This window comes from Sphaerodactylus townsendi, linkage group LG01 (assembly GCF_021028975.2).
Source record: "Sphaerodactylus townsendi isolate TG3544 linkage group LG01, MPM_Stown_v2.3, whole genome shotgun sequence".
NCBI classification, from domain to species: domain Eukaryota; kingdom Metazoa; phylum Chordata; class Lepidosauria; order Squamata; family Sphaerodactylidae; genus Sphaerodactylus; species Sphaerodactylus townsendi.
Window position 1 is genome coordinate 171,431,935 of NC_059425.1, and position 22,877 is coordinate 171,454,811.

Consider the following 22,877-nt stretch of genomic DNA (forward strand, 5'->3'; position numbering starts at 1 on the left):
TCTAAGATTCCCGCTGAAAATGATTAATTATGTAGATCTATTTCAATGTGACAGAACTGCTTCTGTCACCCTAATGGGTAATCTCAGCGGCATCACATGTCCCTGGGTGCATGCCATCTAATCATGTGGGGAGGGCACTAGGCCTGGGCTGCGCTCACCAGGGCACTGCCGCCAGCTCCGGGCGGTAGACCTGGGCGCAATCACTGGCTCCGAGCAGTAGACTGGGAGCCGGCGACATCTCAGGGTGGCAGACCTGGGAGCCGGCGGCAGCTCAGTGTGGTAGACCTGGGCACCGGTGGCAGTTCCTCAGGTGGTAGACCTGGTCGCCTTGCTGGCTTCGGGCAGTAGACCTGGGCGCTGTCACCAACTTGGCACTCCTCCATGAGATCAGCAGACAGCTCGAACTCTCTCTTCCCCCCGTATCTAGGGAAAATGGAGCCTGGGACAGGGGGGCGGAAAACTCAGATTTTGCCCCAGTCTCCATTTCCCCTAGATACACCTCTGGGTAATCTATATCAAGAGATGGAGAGGCAAGTGACCCTGTTGAATCTCTTGGATCTTTCAGTGCCTTTCAGTGCTATCAGCCATGGTAACCTTCTGGACTAACTATTAGGTCTGGGAATGGGAAGTACCACACCACCCATCCAAAAGATTCCAGAAACTGGGACTGGGGGACTGATTCCATCCCGCGGACATTTGTACTATGGGATTCCTCAAAGACCAGCTCTGTAAATGCCTACGTGAAACTTCTGAGTTACTGATTCCAGGGCTTAGGATTTCACTGATATCCTGGCGACAACCAGCTCTATAGTTACGTCCTAATTAGTTGAGCAGCAGTGGCGTAGGAGGTTAAGAGCTCGTGTATCTAATCTGGAGGAACCGGGTTTGATTCCCAGCTCTGCCGCCTGAGCTGTGGAGGCTTATCTGGGGAATTCAGATTAGCCTGTGCACTCCCACACATGCCAGCTGGGTGACCTTGGGGTCACAGCTTCTCGGAGCTCTCTCAGCCCCACCTATCTCACAGGGTGTTTGTTGTGAGGGGGGAAGGGCAAGGAGATTGTAAGCCCCTTTGAGTCTCCTACAGGAGAGAAAAGGGGGATATAAATCCAAACTCTTCTTCTTCTTCTTCTTGAAGCACAGATTTGAACAGGTGTTTTGAGATGATTCAGGATGGATAAAGTGAAACCCACTCCTGCAAGATGAACAGAGGCTCTCTGTAAGTGATCAATTAACCCACGAGGATGCGCTTTCTCCTTGTTCCAGACAGGGATCAGGCTTTTCAGGAGATATTCTTAGATCCAGCTTTATAGCAAGATTGTCACATAGACCAATTACCGACTGCCAGCTGTTCCCTGCCCTCGCCCCACTGTGGCGTGTAAAGTCACACCAGAAGTGCTCTCGCTTCCCCCGCAGAAAGTGAGAAGCACGTGCGGGGCAAGCGGAGGTGTGTTGAGACGAGAAATCTTGCCCCGATGCGCCTCCTTCTATCAGCACGCCGCAAAGAAGAAGCACGTCAGGACAAGATTTCTTGCCCTGACGTGTTTCTGGTCCTGCCATGCACCCCAATGCTGGTGGATAATTGGCCATATAGTACTTGCTGCTTTTCATCGCCTTCAGCAAGTGGATCGGCGGCACTCCTTGTATCTATTTGATATGTTCTAGCGACTTCGACTTCCGAACTTGAACACTGTAACACATTACATGTGAGATTCAGAAACTCTGGTTCTGAAAACAGTTCAGCCCAATTGTTAACTAGGGCTGGTCGAAAGGAACAGCTTGCCCCAATTCCAAGAGAAGTTCATTGGCTCTTAACAATATTGGCTCTGACTAACAGCAATCCCAATCAAGGGAAAACGAGTTCATTTGTAACTGTTGCAACTCATTATAAAAATGCAGTGCAGAACCCACTAGAGAGCAGGGCCAGAGCGAGAAGAAACTGCACCTGGGGCATGCGTGCGCCCTGCCCCCCTGCTCTGCCCCCGGAACGCCCCCTGTCATGCCCCCAACACACCTCCGCCACAGCATGCACTCGGTGCATCCCGCATGCCCCCACCCCCTTGGCCCTACGCCTCTGCTAGAGAGTCCACCCTCCAAAGCATCCATTTTCTCCAAAGAAACTCTGTAGTCTGGAGATGATCTGTAAATCCGGTGGGTCCCCAGGTGCCATCTGGAGTCTGGCATCCCTAGCCCAATAGGACCTTAAAGACTAACAAAAACTGGAGAATCAACATTTCCTTTGTCAGAGACAGCCGCTTGTGCTCTTCAAAAGAGACCATCATTTGATCATTTAGGGGTTTCTAAGTATATGCATGATATGCTTACTATTGGAGAGAGTGCTTTTAAAGCGCAACAAAAGGAAAAGGACATTTAAGAATGTAAATTGGCTGATATTCACGGATTCCTCATGATCAAAGACTGTGTCCTTGCTCCTCCAACCGGCCTGAAACAGTTGTTCAAGTTCTGTTTGACTGTGAATTATATACTGATGTCCGTGTGCAACCCCGGGAATGCATCTAAACCACCTTCACCCTTCTTCAGGAGCAGCAGTGGCGTAGGAGGTTAAGAGCTCATATATCTAATCTGGAGGAACCGGGTTTGATTCCCAGCTCTGCCGCCTGAGCTGTGGAGGCTTATCTGGGGAATTCAGATTAGCTTGTGCACTCCCACACACGCCAGCTGGGTGACCTTGGGCTAGTCACAGCTTTTCGGAGCTCTCTCAGCCCCACCCACCTCACAGGGTGTTTGTTGTGAGGGGGGAAGGACAAGGAGATTGTCAGCCCCTTTGAGTCTCCTGCAGGAGAGAAAGGGGGGGTATAAATCCAAACTCTTCTTCTTCTTCTTCTTCAGACATTGTGAATGGCCAAAAGCTTCTTTTTTTATTTTAATCGCCAGAGAACTCTAGTTGTGGTTTTATTTTTAATGAAAGCAACGGAAAAATAGATCTGCTATCTATTGTCGGAGGCTTTCACGGCTGGAATCACTGGGGTGTTGTGAGGTTTCCGGGCTGCACGGCCATCTTCCAGTCGCATTTTCTCCTGACGTTCCGCCTGCATCTGTGGCTGGCATCTTCAGATCTGAAGATTTATTTATTTATTTATGCATTCTTTAGACTTTTATACCGCCATATCCCCGAAGGGCTCCGAGTGGTGCACAACATACAGTCATAGTACAATCATAAGACAATCATAAAATAGTTAAAACCTATAAAAGCAGCGATAAAAACAATGAAAAACTAGATATAAGAGATATAATAATTATAAGATGAAATAAAATATGATGCAATAAACACGATGAAATAAAATCTTCTATCAATTGTAAACTGTAATTTATGAACGTGTAGTGATTTTGACAGGATCTTACCAGGCCAATAAAGGTTTTGGGATTGGAACTGGACCAACAAAAACGGGAGAATCCACGTTCCCTTTGTCAGAGAGAGGCGCTTGGGCTCTTTAAAAGAGACCATCATTTAATCGTTTAAGGTTCTTTTAAGTATCTACCCTGGATGCTTACAGTTGGCGAGAGTGGCTCCCAAAGCGCAACAAAAGGCAAAGAGCATTGAAGAATGAAATTATTTCGCTAAAAGACCCCTCCAACCGAGCCACGCCTGGGGCCCTGCCGGAGAAGATGCGCCCTCGCCTTTCTGCTTTCTCTCTCGAGGTGGGGCGAGGGGGGGGGGGTCTCTTCTTCCTTGCCTTACAAGGCTTCTTGTGGAGCGCCCCCTCCTCTCCGGGGCTGGCGGGGGGCGGAGCTCCCCAGGCCGGGCTTTTGGGACCCGCCTGGCCCTGCCCCTTTTTCCCTACCTCCGGGTTGGAGCCCTGCGCCTCGGCACAGAGGCGGGCGGCGGGGAGCTTGGCTGTGCCGCCTTCCCGGGCCAGCCGCCGCCGCCTCCTCTTTTGCGCGCCCGCTGGAGAAAGAAAGGCCGCTTTGCCGCTCCCGTGCGCGCCCGAGACGGCAGGTGAGGGGGCACCGGGGGGCGTGCAGAGTGGGCACCGGGGGGGGGGGCCGTGCAGGGCGGGCCCCGATCCCGGGAAGCCAGGGAGGGGGAAAGGAGACGGGGCTCGCCTCTCCTCCCTTCCTCCCAGGCGCCGGCTTCATTGCGCCTGGGAAGATGGGGACAGGCGGGCGCAAAGTTCCCACCAAGTCCGGCATAGCAGGCTGGCAGCGCGCGTGGGCATCGGAGCGGGCAAGGGATCCCTCGCTTTCGGGGGTCTCCCCCTCGCTTCACCCCCCACGGAGAAGGCGCCCGACGCTGGGTGCTCTTCCCGAGCGCTTCTAACAATGCGCTTTCCCTTCAAGCGGCTTTGAAAGGAAGGAGGAGCTCTCAAACATGGGGAGGGAGGGGGGTCGCTCGCAACCAACACCCCTGGCTGCAAGAGACATTGTTCTTCATGGGATGGCTCCTTCTGCTTCATTTGGTCCCATTTTCCTATCAGTTTTGGCTGGGCTCCGTCCGCTCAAGTTCCCAGCCCTACTTTGCACAAAGATCAATACATCAGACCGGTGGGATTGGTGCCCTGCTCGGGAAGAAATGCCAGGGCATCTGTGCCGTGCGCCAGCGTTCCTTTCCCGGATCAGTCTGCAAGATCAAGGCGCCTCTTATTCCCCTCCTGCCCATCCAGAGTAGCACAACAGGGCACGCTACCCACAGCCCAGACTGCCGGTCTCTCCACTTAATTGTTTTCCGATCGTGCCAGCCAGGGAGAAATATCTCTGGGTTATTAACCGTGTATTGACATGCAACCCAGAACTGCCTTTGCCTCCACATCAGGCTCACTGGAAGGTGGCCAGCTTTTCGGCCAGCCGCTGCTCTTCTGCCTTTAGCAGCTGCCAAAATGCACAGACATGAATAGGTGAGCTTGCTTCTGCTATTCTCTGTGCTGTGAAGAGTTTCGCTGGTCCATTGCTCCGTGTCAAGCGGTTGCTAAAGATACAAGAGCAAGCCAGGCTGTTTTTTTGTCCTCGTGTCCAGTGGGGAGTCCTAAGTGGGGTATCTACGCTTCACAGGAGAGTGACAAGAGACCTTTCCTAACAAACGTTTCCCTGTCCCAAGGGAATCCTATCCTCACCCAAAACTAATCCAATCCTAATCCAATTCTCTTTAACTCTACCTTCTTCACATGAAATCACCTCGTACTATCAATGTCAGAGTGGTGTAGTGGTTAAGAGCAGGTGGATTCTAATCTGGAGAACTGGGTTTGATTCCCCGCTCCTCCACCTGAGTGGCAGAGGCTTATCTGGTGAACCAGATGCGTTTCTGCACTCCTACATTCCTGCTGGGTGACCTTGGGCTAGTCACAGAACTTTCTCAGCCCCACCTACCTCATAAGGTGTCTGTTGTGGGGAGAGGAAAGGAAAGGCGTTTGTAGGTCACCTTGAGTCTCCTTATAGGAGAGAAAGGTGGGGCATAAATCCAAAATTCTTCTACTCTGGCTGGCAGCTGCCACCTGGGGTCTTTCATGTCACTTTTTCACGAGGATGGTATGATTTGAACGTGGAACCTCTTGCATGTGAAGCAGAAGCTCTACCACTAAACCGTGGCCTCTTCCTCTGCTGCAACTCACCTAAAGCTCCATGTTGAATGTTTTCATTCCCATCCCAGCATCCCCTTCTGCATTCTTCACCCCACTGAAGAAGATGCAAGTTATGTTTGTCTCTGCTCATGCTGTGTTATTGGCTACGTGGCTTTGTTTTGCATAGTTTGAGCCTCTGGGAAAAAAACAGTTTATGAGAAATTGCTTCTGAATCTCTGCAGCTATCTTTGCGAAGGGAGGAAGGATCGAGAAGAGTGAGAGAACTTTGCGCTTCGCTTTAATCTCAGTGACCCAAGAATCGAACGCAATGGCTTCCAGGGAAGATTTTGCTGGACTGCAGCATCTTTGGGATTAAAGACCTTGGACTTGCTCACTCATCGTCTAATCCAAAACAGAACACCGGACGTCCCTTGGCTGACATCCATAGCTATGACTGGAAAGATGGCATCTAGTCTTACCTGTACGGGAGTGATCTGGGCCTTTTGTTCCTTCCTGTGTGCCGGTGTTTCTTGCGTGGGGTTCTTCATGCCTTACTGGCTACTGGGATCTCAGCTGGAGAAATCAGTGTCGTTTGGCACTTTCCGGAGGTGCTCTTACCCAGTACGAGATGAGAGCCGCCAGATCACTGTGATGGTGGAGCAGTGTGGACGCTATGCATCCTTCCAAGCCATTCCAAGCGTGGAGTGGAGGATCTGCACTGTGGTGACGGGGCTGGGTTGCGGCCTTCTCCTTCTGGTGGCCCTGACTGCACTCATGGGCTGCTGTGTGTCCGAGCTCATCTCCAGAGCTGTGGGCAGGGTTGCTGGAGGCATCCAATTCCTGGGAGGTGAGTAACTGCAAACTTTTGACCTCAGAAGCCACTTCCTGCCATTCTGGATACACAATCCTTCTGTTGTTCTTTTTACACTTGCTGAGTCGTTGGGTTTTTTTTTTTGAGAATCTAGCTGTATTCTCATGTTATATTTTTGGCTCGATCTTGCACTTTCTGCATGTTAGGAATATATTTAGGGAGAAAAAGAACAGTGGGGGGAAAAAGACTCTTTGCACCGAGAAATCAAATCAAATACCTTTAACGGCATATAAATAGAAAGAAAGAAAAATATCACATAACCTTCCAGTTAACACAGTTTAGAATGACTTAAAATGACACTGTTTAAAAATTTAGCCACAGCTTCCAACACCACGTAGCAATGACTGTTTAGAAGAAACATAACCTTCTGTTTACCAGTTGTCCCTTCCCTTTCACACAAGAGGGAGGGTTATATACTTCTCCTTTTCTGGAACATAGAAGGGACAGTATAACAACATGTGGGGTACAGATTCCACACAGTCCAGGTCACATAGGCATTTCCTGTCTTTATATGGGATCCCAAGACGGTGTCCTTGTTGGAGGGAGGAAGGTAGAACATTACACCTGGCAAGAGTAAGTGCTCTACACCACCGAGCCTCAGTCAATAGATAAAGATGGCTCATTCCGCACATGCAGAATAATGCACTTTCAAACTGCTTTCAGTGCTCTTTTAAGCTGTGCGGAATAGCAAAATCCATTTGCAAACAGTTGTGAAAGTGGTTTGAAAACACATTATTTTGCGTGTGCTTAAGGGGCCGATATCTGGCAGCTGTTAATCTAACAAAGGGAATTTCCAGAAACACAGGGGAACAGGATTTGTTGGCTGCCTCCAACATCTGTTGGAATTCTCTAAAAAAGACAGTGGTGGTATCGGTTCCATAAAGCCTTGGGATTTCATTTCTGACTTTCCAAATGAACAAATGTCTTCCTTTACAGTACAGTACTCTGTCGCAGTGATCACCTCCTGGATTGGGGCCCTCTGGTGAATCACGAACCCCTAAAAATCAGCCATTTTTTTTTGAAGGGGGGAGGTTCATACTTCTAGTACCTATGCACAGAGAGCAAGAGTGCCACATTTCCTACTTCTGTTTGCATGGGTAACCAACAAATCCTTGGCTACATCAACCTCCACTGAGACCTAGGAAAATTTTAAATTTAATAAAATGACAGCACCCTGTGGCTTGTCAAACAAATATGAAATTGCTTCAACAAATTAACAATTAATTTAAACACAACAATTGTATATCAATTAGAAATAAATCATAGTGGATAGGTGGATAGACAGATAGACAGATAGACAGATAGATAGTTATGAATAGCACAACTCAATTATACAAAATCTTCAGTGCCTTTCAAGAAAAGCACTCAGAACAGTTACAATTACTAACAGTGCCCAGTAAATAAAGAAAAGTGAGAAAGTTCAAACAATAAATAATGCTCGGCTTCTTTTATCCCATCTGTTCTTCTGCACAGGTTATGGCTGCTAAATGTCTTTCTTCCACTTGGGCCTGTAACAAAAAAAGAGAAAGGAATTCCTTTAATTAAGCTGTGGGCCTTCCATCTTCTGTTGCAGGCAGGATCAACTCAGCATAATGTAATTAACAACCTAATAAACTCTTCCGTTGCAGTGGGGAAATTCTAATATACTTTTCTCTTTTATTGCGCCCACCACATACCTGTAAAAAATAACCAATTCCCTTCTCCTGTTTCAGGCCGGATCAACTCAGGAGGGCGGGGCTCTTGCAGTTGGCAATACTCAAGCAATCTTACCAACTGCACATGCTTGTTGAGCTCTTGTTCCCTGGGTCCTAAAATCCAACCAAAACACAAATACTAAAATGGCATGGGTTTCACATGCACACTCAGAAAAGCAACAGAGCAGTGAGACAAGGTCACACAGCGGACCGAGGATTCCTCCCTGGCTCTGACCTTTGGCTTATTCCTCATCATGGTAGACCTCTTGGTGCTCATGGCTCAGCTTTTGATTCCTGTCTCCAATTCTTTTGGTATTCTGCCCAATTCTGTCCCAGTTTTGACACCAGTGAAGTCATAACTCTGGTTCTCTTCCCGCCACATGACTCTGGTGCTGTATACTACCAGTTCCTTGGGTCCAGGGTCTAAAAAATGTTGAAGACCACTGGTCGATTGTAAGTTCCATTGCCTGTGTGTTCATGCGCAGGGGAGACGTCTGTCAGAGTTGTAGTGGCCACCTCTGTCCATTCTTCCACCACCATCACATTCAGGGGAAAGCATTTGAGTCCCCATCCAGTTCTATTGTCTACTTGGAAGCAAGTCCTATTGGTTTTAGTGAGACTTGTTCACTAATAACTATATTCAGACCTGTGGTCCTTATACTTTGAGAGTGAATTCCACAAAAATTGGTTCCCTCTGTCTTAAATTGCCACAAAAGCCTGTTAAGTCTTTTCAGCTCTGTATTCATTTTACCATCCCTCTCCATATGGTTTTAATTTTAGCGTTTCCAGCGTTGTGGCAGCAATCCTCACTTCTTTGTGTTCTTTCCCCTTAAGTGCTCCGTTCCCCCCTTCTCTGCAGCTCTATTGAGGAAAGAAACATGAGATCTGCAAAAAACGTCCATATCTTCTGTTTTTATGAAAGCTAGTCTTGTGCAAAAATCTGGAGGCTCGTTTGTGATCACAGAGTGGGGGACAAATGGTATTGGCTTCTCGAGAGCTGTGTTGTTCCCTTCTCTCTCAGAACACTTAAAACGCACGCACTCACACAAGATCTTTGGATATCAGCTTTGGTTGGGACATCGTGAGCCCCAGACTATTGGTAAATAAAGCTTCCATTCATGTAGTAGATGCATGTTCCTGACTGTTTCTCAAAATCACCCCCTCCTTAGCTGATTAAAGTGTGAGAGAAGACAGAGGTGCTTCATAGAGATGGTTTTTCCTGGCTCTGTGCTAGGAAACTGCTCTTAGTTGTGATGGATTTCATTGCCATGATGTAAAAGAGTTTCATTTTCAGGATTTTCTCTTGGCTACATGTTTGTCAGCATGGTGTAGTGGTTAAGAGCGGTGGACTCTGATCTGGAGAACTGGTTTTGTTTCCCCACTACTCCTCATGAAGCGTTCTGGGTGACTTTGGACTAGTCATAGTTCTCTCCAAACTCTTTCCGCCCCACCTCCCTCACAAGGTGCCTGTTATGGGGAGAAGGAAGGAAAGAGCTTGTAAGCTGCTTTGAGATGTGATTGAAGTCTATAAAATTATGCATGGGGTAGAAAATGTTGACAGAGAGAAATTTTTCTCTCTTTCTCACAATACTAGAACCAGGGGGCATTCATTGAAAATGCTGGGGGGTGGGGGGGAGGGAAATTAGGACTAATAAAAGGAAACACTTCTTCATGCAACGTGTGGTGTTTGGAATATGCTGCCACAGGAGGTGGTGATGGCCACTAACCTGGATAGTTTTAAAAAGGTCTTGGACAGATTTATGGAGGAGAAGTCAATCTATGGCTACCAATCTTGATCCTCCTTGATCTGAGATTGCAAATGCCTTAGCAGACCAGGTGCTCAGGAGCAGCAGCAGCAGAAGGCCATTGCTTTCACATCCTTCACATGAGTTCCCAAAGGCACCTGGTGGGCCACTGTGAGTAGCAGAGTGCTGGACTAGATGGACTCTGGTCTGATCCAGCTGGCTTGTTCTTATGTTCTTATGAGACTTCTCACAGGGGAGAAAAGCAGGGTATAAATCCAAACTCCATTTCTTCTTCTTCTTCTTCTTCTTCTTCTTCTTCTTCTTCTTCTTCTTCTTCTTCTTCTTCTTCTTCTTCTTCTTCTTCTTCTTCTTCTTCTTCTTCTTCTTCTTCTTCTTCTTCTTCTTCTTCTTCTTCTTCTTCTTCTTCTTCTTCTTCTTCTTCTTCTTCTTCTTCTTCTTCTTCTTCTTCTTCTTCTTCTTCTTCTTCTTCTTCTTCTTTCTTCTTCTTCTTCTTCTTCTTCTTCTTTCTTCTTCTTCTTCTTCTTCTTCTTCTTCTTCTTCTTCTTCTTCTTCTTCTTCTTCTTCTTCTTCTTCTTCTTCAGATTTCTAGTTGTGGACACAGGAAAGTGCCCTAAGATTTTTGGTATGTATTATTGACCATCATTAGAGTGATTACAGTTAGCAACATTGGACTGAAAAGCACGAATCAGTATACCATGTGGTGAAGATCCAGGCAAGATGATGTTTCATCTTTCTATCTGTCGGGAACAAAAACCCTGTGCTAGTAACTGGGAAGACTCAACTGTAAACCAAGCATCATTCTTCTGGCCTCACAAGAAGTGCAAAGAAATGAACATCAGTCCAACATTTATGCAAGTGTGATTATTCATATGTTAAACACGATCCCCGATTGCATTGTACGAGTGGGGATTTGCAAGGAATTGTGCAGGGTGCAGGAAAGGGGAGGTTTTCAACATCTTGTGGAAGTGCTACAGCTGATTTTTAAACAAGGAGGGCACTAAAATAACCAAACGTGTTGCTTTCCTTCTCTCTTATTTCCACTCACAAAGATGGATTAAGTATCCTTTAAATAATTTTACCTGCAGAGAGAGGTGTGATTTAAATCAGGAAAATGGCACTGATGCTACTGATTTTTTAAACACTTCCAACAGAAGATAGTTTCATCTAGTCTAGGCACTGCTTAATCATTAGTGCATTCTAAAGTAGGCGGTCAAAACCTGGATTGAGTTCCTGTATAATATATTTAATATAATGTATGATGTTATTAAAAATAATAATAGCCCATAATCTTTAGAAATAACCATTATTCTGGTGTTTGCTGCCAATGATGTCTCCTATTGAGACAAAGGGAGTAGGAGAGACCATGACAGCAGATCTGACAGGGATGTCTTTCGACCAGAAGAGTTAGCTGGTGGTCCCACAAAATAACATTGTCCCTCCAGGTCCCTGGTGGCGAACCTTTGGCACTCCAGATATTATGGACTACAATTCCCATCAGCCCCTGCCAGCATGGCCAATTGGTCATGCTGGCAGGGGCTGATGAGAATTGCAGTCCATAACATCTGGAGTGCCAAAGGTTCGCCATCACTGCTAGGTGTTTTCATGCACAGAGCTTCCACAAATTACAGTACATTCTTGATTTTGTATTAGTAGAAGCAGATCCTGATTATTTTCGAGTGTGCCCTCTGCTCTGTAGCTGTGTTCCTTCCCTGCCAGGGACAAAGGTTTTGTGCTTACGCTGAGGAGACAGGCACTAACAACTGGGATAGAGGCAGAGGATACATTTCCCCTCCTCATCCTGCAATAGACAATGTGACCATGGGAAAAATTAGCATATATCCTACTCCTCTACTGTGCAAAGTTTGAATCCTTGTTCCAGTCTAATAAACCTTTCTTCAAATTCTGTGGCTCATCTTCTATCTGAGGATGGATACATGTTGTTTGATTTGTATCCTGTGGAGTGCAGGCACTGGAGACAGGGACAGAGCAGTGGCATATTTGCCTAGGCGACATGGGGTACTCTATGTTCCCAGGTGTTTCCCCAGTTGAGGGCACAAAAATTTCAGGTTCGTTTGTGTTTTTTGTATTTTTTAGTGTTTTTTCAGTTTTTGGCCTGCAGGGGATGCAGTTTTTAGGCTAGCAGCACCAAAAGTTCAGGGATCTTTCAGGAGACCCTCCTGATGATACCTCCCAGGTTTGGTGAGGTTTGGTTCAGGGGGTCCAAAGTTATGGACACCCAAAAAGGGGCTACACCTTTGAGGGTGCATAACTTTGGACCCCTTGAACCAAACTTCACCAAACCTGGGTGGTATCATCAGGAGAGTCTCCTAAAGATACCCTGAAATTTTGGTGCTGCTAGCTTAACAATTGCACCCCTGATAGCAGGCACCCTCCAAATTTCCCCAGATTCTCCTTTTAAATCCACCCCCTTCGGCATGGACTTAAAGGGAGAATGTGAGGTCCCCAGTTTAAACATTGAAAGTGATGCTTCAGGGTGGGAGAGAATCCACCCCAAAACAGCATCACTTTCAATGTTGTTTTAACTGGGGACCCCAGATTCTCCCTTTAAGGTGGATTTAAAAGAAGAATCTGGGCTTCCTAGTTTAACCACCATTGAAAATGATGCTGTTTGAGGGTGGATTCCACTGGAGGGTTTTGTGAGAGATGATGATGACATTTGTTTGGTAAATGTTTTGCGGGGGGTGATTTGTGAGAGATTTACATGCTTAATACCCGCTTGTGCTGGCTTGGAGCTGTTTCTCAGGCTAACAACCTACCTCATAGGGTTGGTGTGAAGACAAAATTAGGAAAGAGTGGGGAGAGAGCCATGTATGTTTTGCTGGGGGTGGGAGGTGTTTTGTGAGCTGGTGCAAAAATCATTGTTTGGTTGTGGTGGGGGAGGGTTTGTGTGTTTGGCCATGAAACCATAATGCAGAGTATGTGTCTCCTCTGTCTCCAGTTTGCTCTAAGATATGTGCCTCTGGGACCACAGACTAAGTTCACTAGTATTATGTTCTTCCCCTCTCCCCACTTGTAGCAAAGAAAAGAAAATATTGCTTGGAACCTCTGGAAGGCAGGCAGACATTGGGGATGGGGCCGGGTGGGGGTATAGAATAGAGGCAAATTCTTCCCTGCTGCTCCCCATCCATGAAAGGCAAGACTAAACCAGATGAAAGGGGAGAGATCTGTTGTAAGAATGGATCTGAAATATATGTGAGTGGGAGATCAGCAAGGATCCTGTTTATGAGATCTGCCAGTGTCTTTAATCCATGCAACATCAGTGCATTGTTTCTTCTACACAGATCACCCACCTACAGAACACTGTTCCCAAAAGTTCCAGCCAAGAAAATTGGCACGCAATTTCCCATCCTCCTGCAAAGCATAGGGATTTGGCCGTGTGTTTGTGTGGTGTGTGTGTAGATAATATAAAACAATTTGATGTAGCTGAGAGAAACTAGATCCTGTCTTCCTCTGGTGCGTAAAGCATTCTTTTGTTAGAGGTCATCTGGGTAGAGAGAAAAATACTGAAATCAACTGAGTATAATGAGGCAAGACAGGAGTTTCTCTTGCCTGTGTATTCCTGTTTTATTTAAAAATGAATCCACCAGGTTCCTGGGAAACAGGAAAAGTCACTTGTCAGTTTTGTCAGATCTCCTTGTATCTGCCCTGCAAATGAGAATTTTAATTATCTAGAGAGCAGGAATATTTGTCTGCCTGAAATTTGGGGAATATCTTAAGTGAAGTTAGTTTATTTTTATTGGTTATTTATTCCATTTAATAGGCTGCCCCTCCCTTTCCGGGCTTGGGGCAGCTTACAACATGATTCAGATACAATAAATAACCATCTATATGCATAATGTCAACATTAAAACTTCATCAGTAAAATTGCACAGATTCAACTGTTCCAAGATTCAACCGTTCAAGTGGAAATATTCACCTCTTCAGGTTTAATCTATTAGCATCCTAACTAGTGGGGGCAGGCAGGCAGGCAGGCAGGCAGGCAGGCAGGCAGGCAGGCAGGAAGGCAGGAAGGCAGGCAGGCAGGCAGGCAGGAAGGAAGGAAGGAAGGAAGGAAGGAAGGAAGGAAGGAAGGAAGGAAGGAAGGAAGGAAGGAAGGAAGGAAGGAAGGAAGGAAGGAAGAGGACAACTGGTACCATGGTGGCCTCAACCATAAGCCTGGTGGAACAGCTCCATCTTATAAGTCCAGCGGAATTGCATAAGATCCTGCAGGGCTCTGGTCTCACTAGACTGAGAGTTCAACCAGACTGGGGCCAGGGCTGAAAAGGCCCTGACAATGGTCCAGACCAACCACACATCTCTGGAATCAGGGACCATCAGTAAGTTGTTGTTTCCTGATCTCAAAACTCTCTGGGGAAATGTACCGGGAGAGACAGTCCCTAAAATGGGCCCCAGAATGTTTAGATCTTTGTATGAGCACCTTGAACCTGTTTCGGTACTCCACCTGGAGCCAGTGCAGTTGGGGGAGCACTGGTTGGATGTGTGCCCACCATGGAATCCTAGTCAGGACCCTCGGTGCCGCATTCTGGACCACCTAATGCTTCCAGAGCTGACCCAAGGGTAACCCTGCGTAGAGCACATTGCAGAGATCTAGCCTGGAGGTGACTTGTGTGGACTACCATGGCAAGATCAGACTGGAAAGGTAGTTGTGCAATCCCTGATTCCAATAGGACAGTGTGGGAGGGGGGTGCCTCTGACTGAATGTGCCTCTGACTGAAGCCAGTAGAAACAGAGGGCCTTTCCCCACTTTTCCCTTGGCCGCCGTCACTGCGTGCAATTCCCAGCGCGCGGCATCCTTGGCGCGCACCCAGGCATCCCCACAACCCTTTCACGCTTCAATGGCAGAAGGACTTCCAATCAAAAGAGTGCCCTTTGCAAGAGTGCCAGGGGATGCCTCGAATTGAGGTGTGACAGCTGACAGCGTCGAAGCCGACTGCACCGTGCCCGCCCCTCTGCGTGAGGAGATGCCGGGGACCCCGCAAGACTACTCTCCTCAAATAGTCTCTCACCGGAGCCTTAAGGTGAGTGGGGAAAGGCCCAGAGTGAGTAAAAAAAATCCTGACACGTTTAATGAAGACTTAAAAAAATTAAAATGTTCCAAGAACAAATATGGCTGTGAAGAGAAAACTTCTAATGTAATACACATTTATGTGTGTTACTTTCCACCACTGGCACATTGGTCTCAAGGGTGGCATGTTTCATCTTCCAGTGGTACAGTGAATAGTTTGAAAACAAATGAAGCAAGACTGTGCATATTCAAAAGCTCCATTCACACATCACAAACAAACTTGAGTTTTTGGGGTGAGATGGATGTAGTCAATAGCTGGTTTACACCATTTTTTACTTCCTTCTGTGCCTTCAGTCTTCCCATCTTTGTTTTGATGTCTGAATGAGAGCCCTCCGAACAACTGAAGTTTATTTCTTTCCCAGTAATTAGGATTTTTTATCCAAGGATTCATCACCAGTTGCCTCGAGCAATTCTCTGGAGAGGTGACCTACAAATTCCTTAAATAAAAATAAATGAAACATTCCTAAACAGGGCGAAGGGGGAAAAACATGTTTAAGAATCTTACAGTGCAATCATAAGCACAGTTATCCCCTTCTAAGCTCAGTGACTCTGATGGATGTAGAAGGGTGTTAACTCTGTTTAGGATTGTACAGCAGGAGCCGGACTGCTGGATATGACAACCCAAGTCTCTTTCCATACTGTCACATAGCAGCTGCAAAGAACTGCTTCTTAAAAGGCTATAAGGGTCCAATTCAGCTAGGGAGCATGGTGCAGAGGGAAGAACATAAGAACAAGCCAGCTGAATCAGACCAGAGTCCATCTAGTCCAGCTCTCTGCTACTCGCAGTGGCCCACCAGGTGCCTTTGGGAGCTCACATGCAGGATGTGAAAGCAATGGCCTTCTGCGGCTGTTGCTCCCGAGCACCTGGTCTGTTAAGGCATAAGGAAGGGCTTCTGCCTTTCACTGGTTCTCTTTTCCCTAGTCGAAATGACCCACTTTGGAGCTGTATGAGTAGCATTCCATGCTTCAAAATGGGGCAAATAACCGCTCTGGGCTGTTTCATCTAGTGAAAATGAACCCGAGGAGGAAGAAGAAGAGTTGGATTTATATCCCTCCCGTTCTTTCCTGTAAGGAGGCTCAAAGGGGCTTACAAACTCCTTTCCCTTCCCCTTCACAACAAATACCCTGTGAGGCAGGTGGGGCTGAGAGAGCTCCAAAGAACTGCAACTAGCCCAACGTCACCCAGCTGGCATGTGCTGGAGTGCACAAGCTAATCTAGTTCACCAGATAAGTTTCCACAGCTCAAGTGGCAGAGCGGGGAATCAAACCCGGTTCTCCAGATTAGAGTGCACCTGCTCTCTAACCACTACACCACGCTGGAGGGGGGAAAGCAGGAGCATCTCCGCCCCTTGCACTGTAGTTTTGTACCAAGTGAGGCCCATCATATTTATAAAGAGCCGCTCCCCACAGCTGCTGTTTAGCTGCCGGAAAAGCTAGCCAGACCTGAAAATCACACTGGTAGTTTGGTCCTCAGTTACTTGGGGAAAAAACTAACATCAGTTTATTCAGGCATTTGTATTCATGACAGGTTAGAGTTAGATTGAAGTACTGACACAGGTTAGAGTTGGACTGAAGTACTGACACAACACAAAGGGAGGAAAGAGGGAGTCTGCAATTAACTACGCCTGTGCTCGTCACAAACACTAGTTTAGTTGTGATGCCTGAATTGTGCCATCAGTCTCTGTTTTGCAAAGCAAGACTTTCCAGATGTTGTTTGGCTTTGTCACCATATTTCAGCGCCACACTTATTTTTGCAGCCGTGGCAGTTCACTGGCTGTGTGAACAAATATGGTTTGCTGCCATGGTAACTAACACTACAGTCCCTTCTCTTGCAAGCCCATTCACCTCACCTCACGTCGGCTCTCTAGACCCTTGTCTGAGACCCCAGAGAGTCAGACAAGGAAGGCTTTAATGTAGTTAGTTGGAAGGGAGGAGGAGGAGAGTGTTAGAGAAAGAAAAATATGGATGCTTCCATCCAAGGAACTCCTGCCAACTTTCTAGTTTTGATATGATCTTGATTTTTCCAGCTCAGTCAGTCTGGGTGGGTGGGTGGAACGGACCTTTAAAAGTTACTTCCCATGACCTCTTAGCAAGATGCTGAAATTCCTTATTAATTCCATCTTTGTTCCTCATGCATGGCCCAGTTCTCTTATTCATTACCTCATGGATGTGATCCTTTCTCCCCAAACATGCCTTCCAATCTGTTCCCTCCCTTCAAATCTTGTTTCTGAATCCTCTTTCTTCCCAGAATGTGTTTCCTTACCTTTCACCCTGTGTACATCCCACCATTTCCCCAGGTATTCCACTCTTTCTAGCTTGTTCTTGTGCCAGACTCTCAATGCTATAGCACTTCCGTGCTTTAATTATTTAGGAAGTACTTTTGGGGTGCACTCTTTTCCCGGTTTGAGGCCTTTCCATCAGCTTTAAGAATCAGGGAATCTTGGACTATGAAATACCAAATTTCAGGGCTCTGGCTCATCAAGAAGCAAACTAACAATTTCAACATATGAGAGATTTAGTTAGAGCCAGGAATCTTTATACAAAAATGTGTGGGGTTGCCAGATTTGGGAGCAGAAATACCTGGAGATCTGGGGGTGAAACTTGGGGAGGGACAGATTTGGGTAAGGCAGGATCCTCAGCAGGGTACAATGTCATGGGGTCTACCCTTGAAAGCAGCCATTTACTCCAGAGGAACTTCTGTTGTCTGGAGATTATAACTATGAGGGTTGTTTTGGGGTGTATGTGTGATATTGGAGTACTTGTTGCCTTTGCAAACTACGTATCATTTTATGTATTGTCGAAGGCATTCACGGCCGGAATCACTGGGGTGCTGTGTAGTTTCCGGGCTGTATGGCTGTGTTCTAGCAGCATTCTCTCCTGACGTTTCGCCTGCATCTGTGGCTGGCATCTTCAGAGGATCCTCTGAAGATGCCAGCCACAGATGCAGGCGAAACGTCAGGAGAGAATGCTGTTAGAACACGGCCATACAGCCCGGAAACCACACAGCACCCTATGTATCATTTATCGAACTGTGACTATTGAAAACTGTCCTATTTTAGGTTTTACTCATAATCTGGCTGTCTTGGACTACATATGCACAAAATTCCAGCTCTTTAGCCCATGTGGGAATAGCTAAGCCATTCTACAGTACAACTCATGCCCTCATTTGGAGAGAGTGTAATGTGAAAGATATAATCCTTGCAGACGCCTTTAGCCAGTGGCGTATCTCAGGCTGTGTGTCTACTAAACGTATTCATGATGTAGAAATGTCGTTTATTTATTGTATACATTTACTGCATCACAATGCTAAGCATGTCTACGCAGAAGTGAAATCCTATTGAGTTCAGTGGGGCTTACTCTCTAGTAATCACGCTTATGATTACAGCTTTAGCGGCTTTTCAATTAAAAAGAGGTCTGAGAGCAAGTTAAGAAATGAGAGCATGTGTTAACGTTACTTAACATTAGTATTTTTAACAGCCTTAAGTGAAATGAATTCCCTTAATCAGGCAAGGAAAAAAACTGCACTGATTTTGGCATTACCTGGAATGAGTTAGTCAGCAAGATCCAGGCGCCTTTATTTTAAGATATAGATATGCTGGAAAACGAAACTTACATTCTATAACTTAAATACATATTCCCTGAGTTAAGGCAAAAGCTATTCTTCACTAAATCATAGCCTGCCTGAAGTGTTTTGGGGCAATAACAGAACTCCCACAGTTTAACATCCTTTCCTGCCTGGGCTCTGTTATGAGGTAAATTTCATGTCCCAGATGTTGAGCATCCAATGTAAAAAAAAATCCAGATTTCAGACTCTCCTGTTTCATTTTTCATTTTTCTAGATAGCCTTAAAGCATCTTAACCATTTGTGAATATGCTTTGAGGTCTTTGGGTTGAGAAAAAGGTGTTCAAGTGTCCCATTTTCAGATTTTGGACGTTCTAAACAGCATCAAGTTGAATTTTTGAAACTATAAAATGTGAGAACTTCATTAAATATGTATTGTTGAAATGCCTCTTTGTGACTCAAATAATGTCTCGAATTATTTATAGCTATCCATTTATAGTTTTTTTAAAAAAATGTTCTCTTGATGGGACTTTTTTTTTGTCCAGTGAGGCAACTAATGGAAATCTGTGGGAACAACTTCAGACATTATTTCTTTTTTTTTTCTATAACAAAGTGTATATCAGTTTAGATTTAACCATTTCACAAGTGTTTTTGACTTATCTAATTCAGTCTCTATTTCTGACTGGAATGTAAACTGGGAAAAAAAATCAAACCTAGAATCCTAGTTTTCGATTAAATCAACTGAAAACCAAATACTCTCTAATGTTTCATTTTTCTATTGTCCAGAGTGTGTTTTAACACAAAAAAATAATATACCTGGAAAATAAAAGAGGGATACCAAAAGTGAGCTGTCCATATTGTGTGCAAGTCGCTCATTTCCCATATTGTAGCTGACAGTGTTCATTTTTAACTGTTATGAGCCTAGGATTGTTCTGAACCCAAATGAGGAAACACCATCTTTGCTTTCTAATCAATGAAGAAAAGACCAGCCTGCTGCTGAGAAAATGAATACGCCATTCGGCAGGCAGAGGAAAGCCTTAAGCGATATGTGATTATGTGGGAGGGAAGACGATCGATCGTCACTTTGAGAACGGAGGTGCTACAGCTATGCCAGAATTGTCATCTGTGAAATGTTATGAAATATTTAACAGTATTTTTTATGTTCTAGAAAATGATAGATGGTACACCACTCAGTGTAATGACTTTTTGCAGTCAATCACGGTGCCTAAATATCAAAAACTATCCTTAAAAATAGACGGGTTCCTAAGAATCTTTCCCCCTAGCCCCGACTGTAGGCAAAAGCTATGTAGGCATTCTTCCCACGTATCACTTGGGGGCTATTATTGGCTCAAAGAATGGTGCCAAGTCCTTGGCTCTCTAAAGCCGGTAGTTTGCTTGAGTGAAGTGGATCGTTGTTTCTGAGAAATTGCTCGTGGAGTATTTCGCAAGGGCTGAGATGCACTTTGTAGCAGGTTTTCAGAGGTCATTCAAAGACAGTGAGTAGATTTAGGGAGGCCTTTTTTGTGTTTCCACTGTGGGGCCTCAGTTATGGTCTGCTGAGGTTAGGAAGCACACACACCCCTTTGGAGACATTATGGTCTATCACAATAGAGGTGAAATGTTGCTTGGCGTGGAGTTCTGTGTAGCCCTCCCCCTCAATGATTTTGGCAGACATGGTAGATACGTTTTCCAGTGAATTTTTTAAAGTACTCACATATAGCCCTGGATTGGGTGGCCTGGGCTAGCTGCTATAAGTTGGCTGCAACTCGGCTTCACTTTCCACCACCACAGCCTCTCAGATATAAGGTTGCACCAATTAACACCAGTTCCTCCCTCAGTACTTGGGAAGGCCACCACAAAAGGTGTTGTTACTCAGTACTGGAGAATATCACCACAAAGAAAGAAAGAAAGAAAGAAAGAAAGAAAGAAAGAAAGAAAGAAAGAAAGAAAGAAAGAAAGAAAGAAAGAAATAAATAAATAAATAAATAAATAAATAAATAAATAAATAAATAAATAAATAAATAAATCCTCCTAGGATTTGCTCAGGCTTATGGCCTGATTGTCATATTTACAGATTGCACAACTATTTTTTTCTTCCTTTATGTGCTTTGTTTGCTGCTTGTTCTACACCTTTTGTGATTCACCTGCTAGAGTAGGTGGATAGAGTAGGTTGAGAGCCAGTGCGGTTAGAGCATTGCATCAGACAAAGAGGCCCTTTCCGCATGGGCCAATAACAGCGCCCTAGGGACGGCAAAAATGCCATCCCTAGGGAGCTGTTCGCATGGGGGGGGCCCCGCTGCTGCATTGCAGCAGCGCCGCCCTTACTCCCCCCCAGTGGCACCAAGCTGCTGTTTCCCAACCTCGCTCCCTGAGCGAGGTTTTCTGGAAACAGTGGCTTCCAGCCGCTGCTGTGCGAACAGCAGCGGCTGGAAGACGCCATCCCCCCCCCTTTCCCGAACGACTTACCTTCCCTCCGACCTTCCGGTGCGTCGCTCAGGCCTGGGGACATGCCCCCCCTGCCCTACAACTCCAGAGCTGTCATGCAGGGCAGGGGGGCGTGTCCCAAGGCCTGAGCGGCGTCTTAGACGGGTCGGAGGAAGATATCGTTCTGAAGCTGACGGCATCAACAATGCGCGCCGTCTTCCCTGCCTCTACTGGAAGGACCGTTTGTCGCCGAAGCTTAATCCGTCCCCGGGGGTGTTGCGATCTGCGTTGTATATCGCAGCGAGCGCACTTCCCCGAGCGGTAACCCGTGCAGAAATGGCCAGAGTTACCCTACTTTTCTCTACCGTGAGGAGTCTTGGCTTACAATTGGCTTTCCTTCTCACAACAGGCACCTTGTGAGGTACGTGGGGCTGAGAGTTCTGAGAGAACTATGACTAGTCCAAAGTCACCCAGCAAGCTTCATGCGAAGGAGTGGTTCCCCAGATTAGAGCTTGCTGCTCTTAACCACTATACCACTCTGGGAGAACTGTGACTGGACCAAAGTCACCCAGCAGGTTTCATGTGGAGGAGTGGAGAATCAAACCTGTTTCTCCAGATTAGAGTTCGCCACTCTTAACCACTACCTCACGCTGGCTTTCACTCAAAACTATTTAGTGGTGAGGTATCATACAGACCTGTAGGGTGGAAATGGAGCCTGATCTGGTCACGTTCCAGAAGCTAAGCAGGATTGGTTCAGTTTATTAGATGTTGCTCATTAGATTTATATCCCACCCTTTCCCAACAAAGTTAGGTTGAGGGTGGCTAATGATAGTCCATTCATATACATTATAAATACAGTCATACTTGGTATTTGGATGGGAGCCCATCAAAGAAGAGACCCTACTGAAGAAGGCACTGGCAAGCCACCTCTTCTCACTTGCCTTGAAAGCCCTTTGCTGTGGTTGCCATGAGTTGTTTCCAACTTGACATTGTTTATATACATATGTACAGACTAGGACCAAAGACAGTTAGCAACTCTTTCCCCAAGGGAATCTTGGTTTGCTCCTTCCCATGTGGCACCAGAGGCGTAGCGGGGGGAAATGGCCCCCTGTGCCCTACTTACCTGAGCTGGCGGTGGTCCCAGGCAGCCTGGCGGGGCCTCGCGAGGTAGGCCCAAGCGGTGCCTGGTTGTGGCCTCCGCCAGGCGGGGCAGGACCAAAGGGTGCTCAGCTGTGGCCTCCGTTGGGCCTGATGGGGCCGGGCCGAGGGGCGCCCTGTGGAGGCCCTGCTAGATCGCTCCTTCAGCCGGCGGAGCCTCCACTGGCTGAAGGAACAGCCTAGCGTGGCTGGGCCCAGCTGAGGGGAGAAGAGGGAGGGGTATGGGGGCGATTTTCTGCCCCCCACGTGACTGAATGGGGCCGGCCTGGGGCATTTGTCCCCACCCAGTCCCATGGTAGCTACGCCACTGTCTGGCACTTATATTTTAAGAGAGGCTTTTTTTAAACTAGATACATTCCATTTGTAGCTACTGTTATTAATCCTTGTCCTTCAGTCTTGTTGTGTGGGTCCATCAGTCTGATCCTCCTTCTTTCCTTATTTTGTGTTTGAACCATGAATTTTACATTCGGGGATTTGACCACAAAAAGTAGGAGATAAATGTTGGGGTGGATCCAACCATCTTCCACGTGGCCTTTCTCCAGGCTAAGAAGCCTTCCTCTAACGTCAGTGGCTCTTTGTCCAGTGAAAGAGCCAGAAGGAAATGTGGGCTGTGAGTATTTTATTTATGAGCAGATAGACAAATTAATAAGTCAACTTTGTTCAGTGGAGTGGTAGCAGGATCCACCCAATAAAAACAAATATGTAACTGAAGGATGGCTTATGGTGGTTTATAACTGTTGTGCTTTACAAACCTGAGTGCCTCAAAACTATCTCACTGGGACAGTGTGATGCAGTGATTCCCAATC

At 46.3% G+C, this 22,877-nt stretch overlaps 2 protein-coding genes across 3 annotated transcripts in view; one reads left to right on the forward strand and one right to left on the reverse strand.

The window, feature by feature from the left end:
- Nucleotides 1-2,897: 2,897 nt before the first annotated feature.
- Nucleotides 2,898-4,287, reverse strand: LOC125434383 (caskin-1-like). 2 transcript variants are annotated; one of them, XR_007244774.1, is made up of 2 exons: nucleotides 3,361-3,652; nucleotides 2,898-3,074 (listed from the first exon to the last, which is right to left on the reverse strand). XR_007244774.1 is itself a non-coding variant. In XM_048499688.1 (2 exons), exons 1-2 carry the CDS (start codon nucleotides 4,147-4,149, stop codon nucleotides 2,950-2,952), a joined length of 474 nt encoding a protein of 157 aa, XP_048355645.1. In that variant the 5' UTR covers nucleotides 4,150-4,287; the 3' UTR covers nucleotides 2,898-2,949. The 2 variants fall into 2 exon arrangements, 1 of the variants encoding a protein (XP_048355645.1); XM_048499688.1 differs by lacking the exon at nucleotides 3,361-3,652 and adding an exon at nucleotides 3,801-4,287.
- Nucleotides 3,816-22,877, forward strand: part of LHFPL6 (LHFPL tetraspan subfamily member 6) — a 31,879-nt gene continuing 12,817 nt past the window's right edge. The window contains exons 1-2 of the mRNA XM_048499676.1: nucleotides 3,816-3,955; nucleotides 5,753-6,357. Coding sequence (XP_048355633.1) covers nucleotides 5,961-6,357 — 397 coding nt within the window. The 5' untranslated portion in view covers nucleotides 3,816-3,955; nucleotides 5,753-5,960. The remainder of the gene's footprint in view (nucleotides 3,956-5,752; nucleotides 6,358-22,877) is intronic.